The 16,705-nt window shown below is 45.4% G+C and overlaps 1 protein-coding gene across 1 annotated transcript; it reads right to left on the bottom strand.

Moving 5' to 3' along the window:
* Positions 1-938: 938 nt before the first annotated feature.
* Positions 939-15,118, bottom strand: PRDM1 (PR domain containing 1, with ZNF domain; the record flags this gene model as incomplete). The annotated part of the gene is made up of 6 exons (XM_010186121.1): positions 939-1,613; positions 2,030-2,158; positions 2,451-3,559; positions 11,141-11,393; positions 14,487-14,606; positions 15,091-15,118. Coding segments are annotated over 6 exons (2,206 nt in total), but the record flags the coding sequence as incomplete, so codon positions are not given.
* Between the last annotated feature and the right edge of the window lie 1,587 nt (positions 15,119-16,705).

The following is a 16,705-nucleotide window of genomic DNA, read 5'->3' as shown; positions in this document are numbered from 1 at the left end:
TTCCCCACTGCTACCCAGGCAAAGTGGGAGAGGAAAACACAAGTAAAACCGAACCCCTTCTTTCTCAGGGATCTGACCATCTTTCTTTTTTTTGTATTCCTGGAAGGCTCTGGCCAACAAAAAAAAAAAAAAAGTCATCTGCCAAAAACCTCCTTTTAGGCAGAATATTAAGAATATTTGTGTATTTGCTTTTCAACTGCTTTTGGAAACAAAAGAATGTAAGTGAGGTTTTCTTTCTGGAAAAGCCACTTTAAGCTGATGCATTCCTTTGGTCATAGAGTTACATGACAAGGTGTGGGGCTGGAGCTGTTTTCTAAGCCCTGTGGTAGCGTCCATGCAGGCAGGCGTTTGCGGTGCCACATCTGTTCCAGCAGCGCTGCAGGCGGAGGCGTCTCTCCTGTCCTTGGAGAGGCAGGGGCAGCTCGCTGCTACTCTGGGTTTTGGTTTTTGGTTTTGTTTTTCTCCTTTTCAATTCCCACTGGGGTGATTTGCACATAAAAGTACACAGCATTTTTTTCAAACCAACGGAGCTAGGATTCTGTATGTCAAATGTCCAACTTTGGCAATATGAAAAACCACATTTGTTTAAAAGACATTGGTACATAAAACACATTTACCCAATCTTAGGTTCTTAAAACAGATGTGCAGAAAAAAATATCTACAAAGAATGGCCATAAAACAAAAAATAAAAACATTTAAAGTAAAAATTACAATGAATTTTCCAGTCATTGTAAACATTTTCCTAATTATTGCTTTTAGAATGATTAATTGCATAATAAATTATGAAGTACTATCATTGAAAAAATAATTATGGATAGATGATTGTCTTTTAGTAACTGGCGAGGCAATGCACAGTCCTTTGCCCCTTTTTATGCCCTGAGAAAACAGTAACTTTGGAGTTCCTTCTTTCAGCTGGAGAGCGTAGGGAAACTACTGTAAGCCAAGATTGCTTTGCAGCATTGAAACTATGTACAAGCAACTGCTACAGGCACCCTGACTTGCCAAGTCATAAATTAAAAAAAAAAAAATCACTTTGCCAAAAAGTCTTAAGGGTCCATTGGTTCAACTGTTTCTTGCTTGACCTTTACAGGTAACAGAGGTAGTGGGTGACTGTGAGGCAACTTCATAATTGACATATCTGACGACTCGTAAAGGTTGCATCCTGAGGAGAGAAGTCCATTTCCCAGGTTCCTCTGCAGAGAGACTTTCAGATTAGCTCCTTCCATCTCCCTCCTGAGCATGGTCAGGATGTCCTTCTCCACGATAGAAGTCAAGTCAATATTGTCTTCCACTTCTTCCAACTTGTCGGCGTTGTCGCTGATGTCGAACTTCTCGATCTCCTCGTTGATTCGGTTCAGGTCCTCCATGGAGAGGCCGGAGGCAGGGGTGACGGGGCAGTTGCCTTTCAGGTGGACCTGGAGGCTGCAGAGGTGAATGTAGCTCTTGTGGCAGTGGATGCATTTGTGGGGACGTTCCCGGGTGTGGAGACGCTTGTGCAGCTTCAGGTGCACAAACTGGGTGAATTTGGCCGGGCAGAGCTTGCACTGGTAAGGCTTCTCTCCAGAGTGGAGCCGCAGGTGGGTTTTGAGATTGCTGGTGCTGCTGTGACAAACCTAATGTGGGGGGTGGCAGAGAAAACAGCGAGTGAGTGGGAGGGGATTTTATGGTTTAAATCACAGGCACCTATGGGGTGACGGCAGGATGAAGCAGCAGCTTTTTATATCTTCACACTTTCTCACAAAGGGTAAAAAATCCCCACTTTTTTTTTACTTAAGTACCGCTGAATAGCATTTCGAGTACGGCTGATGGCAAAAGCTGTATCAGGGAGACATTGCTCTAGCAGGCTGAAGGCAACCCTGCCATCTCGCAGGTGCTACTGCCAGGGCTGGAAATGGCTGTGACAGGGACTCCAGCCCTGAGCAACTCGGGGTTCATCACACAGCCCTCCCTGGGCACCACAGGGAATGTGCATGGGCCCTGCCATCCCTTCGGCCTCGAAGGGACGCTGTCTCTGTGGTGTGTTACGTACCTGACACTCGTGGGGCTTCTCTCCCGTGTGCACCAGATAGTGCTTCTGGAGGTGAGCCAGCTGTGTGAAGCCTTTGTTGCAGGTCTGGCATTTAAATGGTCTCTCTCCGCTGTGGACTCGGAGGTGCACCTGAGGAGAAACAAAGCAATACCCATTTGTAGTTCCCAGTACGATCACCAAAGTACCTTCAGATGTTGCCTAAAGTTAGAAGACTCCCATTGCCGAAATCAATGTTATCTAGTAAATTAGGGACTATCAGTATTAAAACACTGTCTTTACAACCATGCTTTCTTGCTGGGGGTTGCTGTAGTAAGCCCAGATTGATAAATAGCCTCCCAAGCCTGTCCCTGCTTTTCCTGGATAACCTATAGGGAAAAACCAGTTTTCCAAAAAGGCTTGTGTCACCTTCTCCACTGCCTACCTTCAGATTGGAGAGCTGGCCAAAGGTCTTGGAGCAGACGTTGCATTCATACTTGATCTTCCCATTCTGTTTCTTCAGTGGGTACGGGAGGGTTTTGTAACCGGTCACATTCCTCTTGCTTTTAATGAGATTCATGGCTTCTTCGCTGCCGCTGGCAGCCAGCACCACTGAGGTAGGTTTAGGTTGCATTATGTGTTCCGAACTGGCTGCTGTGCCAGCGGTGGGTGACCCGCTGGTAGGGCTGCACGGCTTGTCCTTCATGCTGGCAGCAGCGCCCGTGACAGAGAAGGCACTGTTGGGTGCTGGTATGAGGACGTCTCTCGGGTGATCGGGCTGCAGCAAGCGACGGCCTCCTTCACTGGGTAGCGAGCTGGGGAGCGCAGAGGGGTTCAGCATGTGGTGGGAAAGGCTGCCTCCGCTGAGCAGGTTGCTGTACAGAGGGTACATCCTTGGGAAGAGATTGAAATTGTTGATGCCATTGATATTGTTCAAAGCGCTCAGGTTATTACAGCTCATATTGAACGGAGGTAACAGGATTTTGGGGTAGTGGGGGTTATAGGATGGCAGAAAGGCGGGTGGGAGGTGGCCAGGGGGTGCATATCCAGGATAAGACCCCAATCCTTCTGAGCCGTACGATCCGTTCAAGTAAGAGTACGGCTCTCTGTGCTCTTGGGAAGTAGGTGCCAGCGGTGAAACCGTCACCCCTGGACTGCTGTGAGGGCTTGAACTCTTTAAACTTTGGTCTGGGCTGCTCCTCCCGGAAGGACTCGGCGTAGTCGACGTCTGGATGGGCGAGTGAGTGATATAACTGGGCCTGTCCATCCCGTATGCTAGGGAAGCTTTCAGGTACTCTTCTGGAATGTGAGGTCGGATCGGGTAGACAACTCGAGGAAAGAAACACCTCTCCGGGCTGTAGTTCTTACACAAATCGTCCAAGTCCTTTTCTGGAGTAACTGGTGAAATGTTGGTCTGGAAGAAATCTTTTCCTTTGGGAGGATTGGATTCCATTTTCAGGATCTCTTTCACACTGTGCTCCTTCTTTGGGATGCTTTTCTGACAGAGCTCATCTTTATCAGCACTGTGCTGCTTTGGATTAACGTGGGTTTGTGCTGAAATGCAAAGACAAGGTTATGATTATTTAGATATGCCACCATCGTTATCTCTTTTCAAAACACAACCCAACTCCTACAAGTTTAGTGAGAAGGAACGGCTGCTCTCAGAGATGAGCAATCATTTCACTCTCAAAAAAACTAATTTCTGTGTGAAAAAAATGTCTGCTGGTATTGTTAATAGAAAGCACTGTAATTTAAGAGACACCAGCCAGTACATACAGATCTGGATGAGGATTCCTTTGCAGAGTGCTCATCTCCACTTTGCAAACTGATTTTACCTCTCTTCCCCCTTAAATTTGACCAGCTTCGCTGGTGAATGTCTACTTAAGCAGCATTTCTAATAAATGCAGTAACAAGCATTTGTTCACAATACAGGTTTAACCCAAGGACTCTGCAGAACGCAAGCTCCCAGAAATGTTCCTCAGTAAAATAACGAGGCATGACAAATCGGCTTTTGCCAAACCACAGCAGTCACTTCACCAGCCAGTTCAATTACTTACAGTACCAAAAAACCCATGGCTGGCTCGGATGAAAGCCTTCTTCAAAGAGAAGGTATTCTCCATCAGTAAACAGATCATTACTCATTAAATGTACTGCTTAGGAACATCTACAACAAAGCAGACTATTTACTGCAGATTTCTGTGGCATTCAGTCTATGCAAAACTCCTCTGCTTACAGCTGTACTTTATAAAAAAAATGCTGAAGCAAACCAAAAGAAAGCAAGACTGGTTGGCTCCAGCTTCAGCTGAAATGTACTTAAAAAACAGCAAAAGAAATATGCATTTAGAAGGAAAGAGAAGCGAGCATCCATTCGGCTCAGTTCAGTGCATACACACTGTTTATTTGTGTTCAAAGACTCTACCTTGTTATCTGGACATAATATAATGTAAACAGTACACGGAAAGATGCTTTCAATAGAAAGAGAAGTCTGCTTCTATCTAATCTCATAGTTATATAACCCTGAAATTATGACCTGTAAGGTATTTTCTTACAGGATAAAACCTACACGAAGATTTCTCATCCGTGGTTACTTATGTGCAAGGTTTTTCCATCAGGAGGTACCAGTCAACGCCGATAGCTATGAGACTTGAAAGTACCGCAGCCCTTCAGCCAAATTTCTACTTTTGTCACTAACTGAAGTGAGAAACAGCTATTTCTGATTTTGGGGGGACCAGGTGAATCCAGTGTGGACGATGGAGACAGGCAACGACTACACCGCTTTCAAGGCAGATTCTTTTGCTTCACTATTCCCTACCCTGACGGAGTCTATCATTTGGCAACATTAACCTATTAGTCAAAGAAACAGCCATTTCTTAAACGTATCCAAGAAAACAGCTGCTTTCAAAGCATGCTCCTACTCACAGCAACCCACTCTTACCATAGCATCCTTTTTCAAACAGCATTAGACCAGTAGCAAGCAAATTTAGTTTGAGATATGCAGGCAGTTTGTGTATTTTCAAGTTGCAAGGAAAGGCAATTGAGCACAGTTGTGTTCAATTAAAATATTTATGATAAAACATAGGGCGTGTTGTACAGCAAGCACGTACACACAGAAGTGCGCAGATAGATTCCCAATTGTTTATCTCAATGTTAAAGTTTAATGCAGTGCTGCTTCAAAAATAAATCAATAGCATGTCGTGTTGTCTGGCATTAAAAATAATCTACTTTCTTTTGTCATTTTCTCTGTATTCATGGACTGGTAACTCATTTTCTCAACGTCCACCCAGATTTTTTGGGTATAACACAGAGGTACTACTAGGTTCAAGAAGGCCCACAAAGTTACTGTGGATAATATATCACCTTATCAGCTGCCTGTCACCACGCCAGCATCCCAGAGCAAACACTACTCCTGGGGACACTATCAGCACTGGAAAGCACTGAGAGCTGGGCAGGGGGTGAGGGGGAAGGCAGGACTTGTGAAGCCTCGCAGCAGAAAAAACAAATAAATACCATCTTATCAGGCCCATATCAGTTTCTCAGTGGGGTCTGTCAAGCAGGAAGTTCAAATTGACACTTTTCTCTTTTAAAGAAAAAAAACCCAGGGGAGGGGAAGAGGAAGAAGAAGCTGGAAAAGCGATAGAGAGACTGTGGCCGCTTCACCATTTTTCCTGGTAAAACCTTCCCTCCTACTAATTTCCACGTGTAGACAGAAGTTGCAATATTTAAAGATGATTTTTCAAGCCCAACTAACTCTGAGAGCTCCCTTCATTTTACAAGCTATCTTTGGTCCATAAATTCCCTCCTGGCTTCTTCCCCCGTTACTTGAGCATGGGGGACACTAGGGAACACTGGAGAGATCAATCACCAACAAGTGGTCAGCACTGCGTAAAATCAGAGACGGTAACACTGGGGGTTAAGGAGGGGGTCTGATGCTTTATACTGAACCTGGGTTTAAACCAGGGCTGAAACTGACTGAGGGGTTTACAACCTTTCTTGTTGCTCTTAAATGAGCCAAACTGCAAAGTTAAAGATATATTTCTCATAAATGGATTTTTTCCAAACTTGCGATTTTAGATTTAAGTTCTTGCCGATCTCGCTCTTGAAATGCATTTCTCCCTCCCACCCCCATATATATATTTAGTGTATACAGATACACACTAAATATAGGTGCATACTCTTCCAAGATCTATCTAGTTTCTGTGGTCAGAGAGACATAGAGGAGAGGTTCACGACAAAACACAAACAGTGCAGCTGCATTTGTAAATTACTGATCTGAGGGGAGAACGGGAAAAAAAGAAAGAAACAAACCCAGAAGTGCCTCTTAAGGAGCCTGATCGACTTCTAACTGAGGTCAAGAGATTATTTGCTCTGATCTGAGATAAGTGAATGCGTGCAAGAGGAAAAGGGACACAGCTCTGGTACTTTCGAGCATTAATAAAGCTGCAGCAGAGGCGCTGCCTGAAGTCGCTCCAGGGCGGGTACTCCAGCTCAGACCCCTGCACTGCTGGAGGCTTCGCTCTGAGCTGCGGCCTGAGCAAAACTTCATCAAAACAATCACCTGTTTTTTTCTAAAAACTTGAAAAATGGTTGTAGGCAGACAGTAATTTCAACAGTAATTTCAGGAGCGAGGTGGTACTGAACACTTCGAGTGGTGGAGCTTAATTATGCCGATTCACATTTTCAATCTAAATTAAGCACCTCTTTTGCTGGTAGAAAGAGAACCTCGAAGTTGTGAAGTGGGCAAAACAAAGTGTGTTTCCACTCAAAGTGAGAATGGAGACCAACATTTACAAGTATATAATTTGATCATCTGTTTTCTAAATGTGTCCAAGGCAGGGTGACATGACTTTGAAAACTTCTTGCTCAGAGAATGTCTTTAAGGAAGCCTTCAAATAACCCTTGATATTAAGTCAACTTTAGTCCTCAAATTCTGGTTTTGTGAAGACAACCTTTCATTTAATTTCAAAATAATTTTCCTGAGCTCTTTTGAAGATTCCAGGCGGCTTTTTTTTTAAGCAAGTGCAGATGTTTCCTCTCAACCCAAACAGCAAAGCTTCAAAACCAGAAAGTGAAACTGCCCATAAGCAAAAGGGAAAGCGAGCGGCAGGGCTCAGCTAATGGCCAGCGCGTCAGGGCAGCGGGAAGGAGAAAAGAATAAATCACATTTCAGAAACAAGCATTAAAAGGTTCACAGAACCCAAAGGATTTTAAATAATATCACGTTAAACCTGCTCACAAAACAGAACAATTGCCAAATGATTTGCAAATACGCAAACTGTATTCTCCTAACTAAAACTTTTTCTTTCTGAAGCTTGACCAAACGAAAATGTCACCTGCCCGTACGTGACTGAGGAGACAAACACGACACGAGCAGCAGGAAGTTGCATCATATGATTGCAATACATGAACATTATTATCAAATAGTCATGTCCTGAGTCAATGCAATTGTAGTTTGGTTTCAAAAAAACCAACAAAACACACACAACTGCTACCCTCTCCACCCTCCAACCCAAAATTATGCTCCTATGATGAGGCAGGAATGAAATGCCAGATTATGTGCGACCCTGAAGCAAATTTCCTTGGTCTGTTTGCTAGTGCAAACGCCTACAGTATCACAGGCTAAAAGACAATCTGAGGGCTCAGTTGAATGAGGTTAAGCACATTACACAAACTACAAAAAAAAAGTGGTTTTTTGGCCAGCAGAATATAGAGATCCTGTGTAATCACATTTGTAACCATTTACTGGACAATGGCACAATCTGAAGATGATGTATCTCAAATCTTGATAGAAAACACCACCACTGGCCTGAAAACAGGCCGGAAGGAGAAGGGGGTCGTTCGCACCGAGAAGGAGTTTCCACTGCTGGGATAACGCGGAGCTTTGCCTCCACCAGGATTGTGCAATGCCACGCAGGCACTCCAGCATCCCCTTGGTGTGACGCAGCCATGCTGGGAGCTCCCCAGGCCGGGAAGGGAGGTGTGCGCCAAAGGACTGGGTCAAAGGCCCCAGTTCAAGAAAACACGGAGCGCAGGGTTAAACCCATAACTAAGTACACACCCAATTGCTGTCTTCAGTCTGGATGCTTTCCTTCTGCGGCATAAATGAACTAACGCTGGAGAAGTTACCTTTAATTTTAAAGTTTGTTGTTACAGAGGCAAGTGGATGTTACATGTGGATGTGTAAATACATTTATGCTCTAAAGTGGTAGTTCTTTCATTTTTGAGGCCACTAATTACAGGAAATAAAGCCAGAGAAATTCTCTGATACATTTTTCCCTGGAGGCCCATCTCCCTCGGGTGCTTAAATAGGAACCGAGGTGCTGAACTTCAAGACCATGATCCTCAAAGCCCCGAGGCACCTAAAGCAGCTGCCTGTATTTTAAGTCGGCAAAACTGAGGCCACAGTGGATGCTGTCCATCAGTGCACGTTCCAGGTGGCATCTCCTTTGCCGGCCCGGGCCAGCTGCCAAGGGATGGCTCCTCCAAAACCTCCCGTGGCCACCGGCGTGCTTTGCACACCCAAAACGCGGTGGAGGGAGGGAGTGGGCGCACCCCACCATGGCCCTGGGCTGGTGGTGCTGCTGCCCCACACTCCTGTCAGGGAGGGAGCCCGACTTTAGCCTGTGGGGGGACCTGGACCCCCACCTTCCCTCCCACTTCCTCAGAGGGTACCAAAACCAGCAGCCAGGAGCTGGGAGAGGCGGCGATGCTCACCTGCTCCTCCGAGGGAAACCGTGCTGCTTTAAACACTGAATTATTCGTGACCTGTTGGGCTGAAGAGGGCTTTCCTGACCTTCCAGCAGGTGGAGGAGGTGACCAATGGGGGGTGTTCCCAAGCGAAACTGCGCCAAGATAACGTGATGGGGCAAAGGCCCGGGTCTGCAGCAGTGCAGGATGCTGGGGGAGGACAAGTCTTCTGCACTTATTCATGGGTGAATGCAGTGCAAGGGCACCTTGGCCAAGCTTGCGCTACAGAGAGGCTGGAGGGGCAGCAGGATGTTAATTAATTTTAGATTTAACTAGAAGTGGCCTGGCAGAAAGGGGAAGAAGAAAACGAAACGGTGCTGATGTTCACTTCAAACTCATCTGGTTCCAGTACTACAGCTGGAAAAACCATCCCTGCTTGGGCTACTGCTAGAGGGCCTTCAGCAAATAAGCATCTTTGGGAGACCTCTGGATTTTTTTCTGTGCTTTTTCCAAGAAAGGGCACTGAAACTTTCAAAAACCTCAGTCCTTATGGCACTTGTAGGGTTTCTGGCACAACTGCAGGCCTTAGGCCTGAATGCGTTTGTCACAATGATGATGGGAAAAGATTAAAAAAGTGAGAACTTTTTCTCATTTTTCGGAACTGCTATTTTCTTTATGTGGAAGGGGCTAACACAGAAGTTCTAAATGGCTTACACAGAATTATCTTTAAAAAGAAGAAGAGATATTTCAATTTCAACATCTGGAAAGACTGCTCTTTCAAATACGAAGGCTGAACTACACGGTCTTTGCTCAAGATCCTGTCTCTGTAATTCCACGTATTAAGCCTTCTTTTTCCTGAAATGGACTATCTTGCACATGTCCAGACCCCCCCCAGTTTTGGCCTGAGTAAGAGTAACGAGGTATTTAGTTAATTTACAAATACACTCCTTGTTAATTCTGCAAGGCAACCTAAGATGCCAGCAGATGTGGGAAACTGAGCCTGCGTGCGTGCATCCTCCAGGCCAGTGCTCCAATGTGCCTGGCTGGATCCCTGCAAACTCCTTATCCACAGGAACCCCTGATGCTGCTGTCCTGTCCCACCTGCAGGTCCCACTGAAAAGCCAACAGTTCACCCTACCAGGAAATAAAACCGCACGGCGAGTGGTGAAATGACGTAAGCGCAAAGATGATAGAATCAGTGAGATATTTTCTGAATAGGGAATATAGCAGCATCCTCTCCCTCCCTTTCCTCTGTCATTGAGAGAAAGCAAATTTTCTTCTCGAATTTTTTACATTTAGTAGGGCGAGACCAAAAACTGGTGAAAGGACAACATCCACGGAAGACCGATGTACTTTTGATTAATCCGAATGTGTGACATTACTTTCATGATGCAGGGTTACATTTTAGCTCTGATGATCCCCAAAGTAGCACTGATATCTTTTTAAACCCATTATTTGTTGCCAAATAACAGCCAATATCCCTTTTTATTAGAACAAACAAAACAACCACCACCAACAAAAGCCCAAAATCAAAACCCAACAAAACCTGTTTGCTATTCTTCCTTCAAATCTGACTACAGGCACTGTCAGAAGGACAAACGGATGCTCTGCTCTATCTCAAGAGTAGCTGGCAGGAGGGGAGGCAGCCTGGAGTTGAACGAGAAGTCAGCAAGAACCTTTCCCTCTCTTCAAGGGGCTCTGGGTGAGGTGCTAGGCAGTGATTAAGCTATGAGTAAAGCGCTGAGGCTGGAAATGGTCAGAAACCACAGAAGAGCACAGAGATAAACTCCTGGAAATACCTCTTTCCCCTGCTACCAGTGCTATTATTTTTGAACAGAAAACGAAAGCCGTGATATACAGCCAAGAAATGGGGACAAAATACACCAGGTTCAAAAAAACAAGTAACCAGATGCGAAGACCACAGGAGGTTTGCTCCCATAAGATAAGTAAGCACAGATGCACGGCTCAAAGAGCATTATGCAGACTACATACGCTTTGCCAGACACCCAGGCAGAGTCATGGCACACGACCACTTCCTTGTGCAGCGAGGGCAGCCCTTTGGGAGCGTGACTGGACAGCCTTCAGCACACGCTGTCAGAGCAGACGTCTGCTCAACACACCAGGAGATCTGCACTTGGAAAGTCTGAGAGTGAACCAACACCTACAGTTCTGAAGGCAGAGTTTATATTCAGGCTGTCTGTCCAGAATATCATCAGATAAGACTCAGATTGTAAACCAGTAACTGTTCAGATTTTTTATAATCTGTTTACATTTGAATGAGCACAGGGAACTCATTCTGTTGTGCTGGATTTTTTAATTCCCCTTTCCACTCCGAGCTACCTACTGTGACACAACAGATGATGCAGCTGTCTAATTATATAACTTATTATTAGATCACATAGGCAGAAGAAACATTACTAGCATTCCTTGTTTATACTGTAATCCACTTACTGAGGTTCATCATTGTCAGCTCTCTGGAGGAGGGATAGTGCAGCCTCTCTGCGAAGTCTCGGCAATACCACACGAGCAGCTCTTGGTTGGCAGGGATGGGCTTGATGGTGTAGAAGTAGATGTTCATTCCATTCTGACAAGCAGCCAAGTTCTGCTCCTGAACGGAGTAGCCAGGGTTTACATAACGCATCCAGTTGCTCTTGTCCTCGTTAAAGCCGTCAATGAAGTGGTGAAGCTCACCACTCGAATAGATCTGGAAGAGAGAGGAAGTGCCTATGAATATATAAGTATACATGCACAATACACAACATGTGTGCACAGAGTCCAGAGGGGAAAAATGATAAGCCTTTTTCTTTTCTTTAATGAGAAGATACTACTGAAATAAGAATTCAAGCTGGGTTTCCCCCTTTCCAACTATGATATCTTCTGCATTAGGAAAAGAGATGCTTTTTCACCTTCTCCATTTCTGCTTAGCCTGTGGCTCTGCTTGTACGGACAAACCAGACCCAAAATATGAAATGCAGAGCACTCTCCCTGCGTGAACAGTCTATGATCAACAAGTGGGTGACACTAATGACTGCAGGTCTGAGTGCATGCTTGCATTAATGCTTTGAGTCACCTGTGTATAGGACTGACTGGCTGTGCAACGTCAGAGTCCTTCTCGCCTTTTTCTATGGCCTCTGTACTTGCAGTTTCCTACCACCTCCGCCCAAAGGTTTAAACTATGCAAACATCCTCCACCCCCCCCCCCCCCCCCGAGTCCTAAAGCAACACTTGCTCATAGTTGGACTGTAGCCCTTTTGTAGAAAGGCTGGGCGAGGCAAAGATGAACTTCACCTGCCATAACTTAACGAAGAGCTGGAGAGGGGCCAACCGATGAGAAGTCACTTTTCCTATCGAGGGACACGTTCTGGCTTGTCCACAGAGGTGAAAGAAAACAGGAGTCTAAAAACTGCTCAGCGGCTTCTGGGGAAAGAAGCCCCAGTCACTGACAGAACCTACTGTATCTTAAAGTGGTAAGAAGAGAATTATTTAAAATTAAAAAATCAATAAAAATCCAGAAGGCATGTTTGTTAAAGACACATCTCTTGCTTTCAGAGGGAACTAGCTCTGCGCTGGATGAAACGGGGTTCCTGGGTTTTGCAAAACAGATGACCAGGCAAAAGCCGGACCTGGAAGCTGGAGCAGCCTGCACCAGCGATGCACCTCACTGAGCAGGAAATGCCTTTCGGAAGGAGAGACAGACCTTATTTCAGGGGAAAGCACTCCATGGTGTGTTCCCACCTTGTGCTCACACCACTGTCCTTCGCACCTACCTGGCTGGGCAGTGATCCCCACCAGCACCCACTGCCCTGCTGGGACCTCTCCTTTCCACCCCGAGAGCCGCCGGCAGAGGGGCAGAGCAGCCTGGCCCTTTAACGGAGGCCGTAAACACCAGAATCACTTTCTTTAAGAGTAACTTCCTGTAAACTGAGAAGGGGGAAATACATGTGGCCTCATCAAAGCAGCTTGCGAGAGATTTTGCGGTGTGTTTGTTATGAGAAAATGGAAGGGAGCCGGGTGAGTTGTGCTGCATCAAGATGAGCCTTTGGGTTTCTCTGCTCACCCCGGCTCGCAAACTTCCAGGAACATGGGGCTTGGGCACTCGATGCCTGCCGCCGCTTCCCAAATGGCTCCCACGGATGCTGCTGGTCACTGTGCTCTGGCTTGGGGGTGAGGGCAGCCCCCTGGGCTCCCACCTATTCTGGGGAAGGCGAGAGCAGATGTGCTGAGTCACGGCGTGGTTCCCAGAAATGACGTCGGCCCTGGGCGGCCCCGCACCCCTCGTGTGGGCAAGGCAGAGGCAGCACTCCCCGCGAACACAGCAGATGTTCCCGCTCCTGCCAGCAAGCCCAGGATGCCTTTAATAACATGTGGGAAGTTATCCCCCACAATTTCCTCTGCATATGCAAGCCTGCTTCAGACCCCTAGGAAGGAATTCATTTTCAGTGCAGCAGCGGGTCTTGAACAAATCAAGAGATTATGACAGGGAATTTAACGATGCTTAGATTGCTCCTAGGATATTATTCCTAAGGATCTCTTCACATTAAGGCTTAAAATCACATCATGAGAATGATGTCATCTTTCTCGCTGCAGTATTTGAATGAAGTCCTGCAAGATGGTTAGCAGCCCCTCTTCTCAGTGTTTGCTGTCTTATTAGCAACTGGCAGGGCCAGGGCTGGCATACCAGTCTCTTCCTATGCCAGACACAAGCTCCCAAAAAATTCTACTAGAAGAAACATTTTGTAGTCTTATGAACATGAAAACAGTCACCTGCTTTGTAAAAACACTCATGCAAATCACTGCCTCTGCAATGCTGTATTACAGCACATGAAGACAATCTGAGAAAACCAGAATGATGCAATTAGGTAGGAAGAAAGGGGTGTGGGGAAGGCTGGTGCTTGCCCTGGGTTTCACCTGGATATGAGGTCGGGATATTGCTAAGGCAGGCAGGCACCTGGGCACAGAGGCTTGGAGATACTCCCAAATCCACCCTTTTAGACACAACCTAAATGGCTAGAAGGCAGCAAAACAAATCCATGGAAGGAGATGGGGCTGAAGGAATGTCCTCTAACCATTAATAATGGGTCTGTGAAGGAGACCAAAGATTATGACAACTGGTAAACTGGAAGCACATTCCCCAGCGCAGACCTCCCAAGCCAAAACGAATTGGCTGGTGCTCCCTTCCAGTTTACACTATGGAGTTCAAATTAGGCATTACCTCTAGTGTTTGTCTGGCATTAATGGATTTTTCTCTTCACTAATGTACATGGGCTGCTCTTTTAACACTTTCTGAAGTGGACTAGAAAAGCTTATGAGTTGAATGCTATATGCTAAGACCACCACCACTGTGGTATAGCAGTTCTATTCAAAACCCAGGAAAAAATGTCACAAATGTATCATAATTCCAGGGTAAAAGATGATGCAGCACTTTCACAGCTTCTTCATAGCTGGAAAAATCAAGGATACGTGACATTTGCATAAACAAGAATGACTTTCCGCTGTGAAGAAATGCAAAATAACCTGTCCCTACAGCAAGCAGCACAAGTATTTCTTTACACAACCAAGCACTGATCTGTTTTGGAAGACAGAGGCGGGAAGGGCTGTGCATCTCCCCTGCGCTCTCCACCCACACAGTCCCTACACCCAGGCTTTTCCTTGGCTTCGTTCTGTTGTGCCTGGCAGTGCCCAGAAGCTGCCCCCCACATTCACACAGGTCTGAAGCAGGAAGTGACCCAGCGACTCAGCCGTACTCATTTAGTGATCTGCTTACTGCAACAACATGGTGCTGTTTTTTCCTGCTTACCCGCCAGAAGTATTTTCTGTTCGCATTCTTGGGAACTGTATCGGTGGTATAGATCTCTCCTACCAGGGGTCCAAAGCGCGTTCCTTTTGGGATGTACTCTTTGCTTATAACTCCAGTGACCTACAAGAAGAGCAGCACAGGTTCAGTCCATCACCAGTAGAAATCGAAAAGTCTTCCTTCCTCTCCCCTGTCCCTCGAACTTAACAAGGTAAAGCAACCGATGCAAAAAGCTTTTAGTGACAGGTCAGTAAACCAGAAATAAATTAACAACCGTGTTGGATATGATAGGACCAGGTTTGTTAGGTACGAGCATCTTACCGAGACATACAGAAGCGAAAGATGAACACCACCTGAAAAATGCATTTTGTGGAAATACATTCACAAGCATAAACAGTAAGTGAAATGTACAGAGACTGTTAAATATCTTCACAAGTTATTTCTCCTATCAAAGGCAACCCCCGAAAGTCTTGTTCCAGCAGACAAAATTATTCTATAGCTACCAATCATCTCACTGCTACAGAGCTCACTTTTCTAATCAGTTAGGAACTGGAATGACTGCTCCTCCAGATCAAAATGAAACCTCCCCCCACCACCACCCCCTCACCTTCTTTGCTCTATACTCGTCCTGATAGCTAAAAGGAGAACAACAAAAAAAAGCCGAACTACAATTCTCTCACCGGCATATGGTGGCATACAAAATAGAGTATGAAATGGCTCTGGGACATGTACTCACAGATCACCCTCTTTTATAAAAAGGAGGCAGCAGTTCCGGTAACATATGTCAAGTGGGTTTGGTCAAAAAGGCGTAAGGGTTTTGATGAAAATGCTCCACTATGCTAGGTCCAAGAAATGTACTCGAGTTGTTCAGCTTCCTTCTTGACAGTAATTATACCAAAAAAAGTCACTGACCACAAATCAGGAAGCAATTCATCATTATTCAGAAGAACGTGCCTTGAAGTAACCCTTTGCAAAACACTGCTTAGTTATTGGCTTTTTCTCTCTCTGTTCCTCACAAATCTTCTTAAATTTAACGTATCCCAACAATGCTAGAAACCCCACAAATTTGTAAAACAAAAACCCCAAGCCTTTACAAGTTCGATCCTGCCGCTCAGATAGTAGAACAAAAAGGAAGGTAAAAAGCCCATTAATGTGGTATTATAACCAAATTTTCATGGCAAAACATATTAATCATATCCCCTTCACACATCTTGCCACTTGTCTTTTTGCTCGCCGGGATTTCAGAACAAGGCAGGACCAGAAGTGGGTGACGAACACCCACAGAGTTGGGATTGCTGCTGTCTGAATGAAAGGAATACACGTTCTTTCCAAAGCAGATTAGCACACATCAGACCCTGCTGAGAGCTCACTTCAGTGAGCATTTCATTTTCTTTATAACAGTCCTTCTGAAAGGACAGTAAAAACCCTCGACTGTATAAAGCCCTTCACAAATGCACCAAGTCTTGTGATTTTCTCATGCTACATTTTCTTCTGTTGTGTCACCCTTGGTGTGACAGAGGGAGAGACAGACAGACAGACAAATACTTGCCTGTGTCTTGGTCAAGATTAAAAATCACAGTAAACAACTAACGCCTACCATAATTTCACGTTAAATGCCAAAATAAAGGGGACAAACAACAGCCACAGAATCGAAGAGTAATCCACCCAGAAACAGATTGCTGGGTGTTCAGGGTGGCTGTGTCTGAGTTTCAACATGTGTTTCAGCACACTAAAAAAAAAAATTCAACGCCAACAGTAGAAGTAGTTAAATGCTCCATTGATCTGTGCATCTGGACTGAAGAGAGAGAAAAGGGACTCCCAGAAATTTTCCTACACCTACCATGAGCTGAAACAAGCTTAGTGGCTCAGTTTTATTTTTGTCTCGCTTGTACATTTCCCATAGAGAGCTGAAAAAGGCAGATGTTCTTCTCATCTTCCCCATATATCTTCATTTACATCCATCTGCCCTCTCAAGAAAGGTTCACAACCAAGCGACAGCACACCACACCAGTTTTACTGCACAGTAGCTCCGAGTTTTTTCACGGTTTTAAAATATCTTGGCCTTAATTAAAATGGCTTTAATGAAATTCTCAGAATCTCTAGAAATCACTCCTCGAACCAGTCAACTTGAAACACTCACTGCACTGGTGGCTCTGACACAGCAGATACTTTTTGATATCCACCTTACAGCAGCGTTTGCTTCTCCCCTGGTGCAGCTGAAC

The sequence above is a fragment of the Mesitornis unicolor genome, unplaced genomic scaffold (genome assembly GCF_000695765.1).
Source record: "Mesitornis unicolor isolate BGI_N332 unplaced genomic scaffold, ASM69576v1 scaffold36426, whole genome shotgun sequence".
NCBI classification, from domain to species: domain Eukaryota; kingdom Metazoa; phylum Chordata; class Aves; order Mesitornithiformes; family Mesitornithidae; genus Mesitornis; species Mesitornis unicolor.
This window is presented reverse-complemented; position numbering and strand designations above follow the sequence as displayed.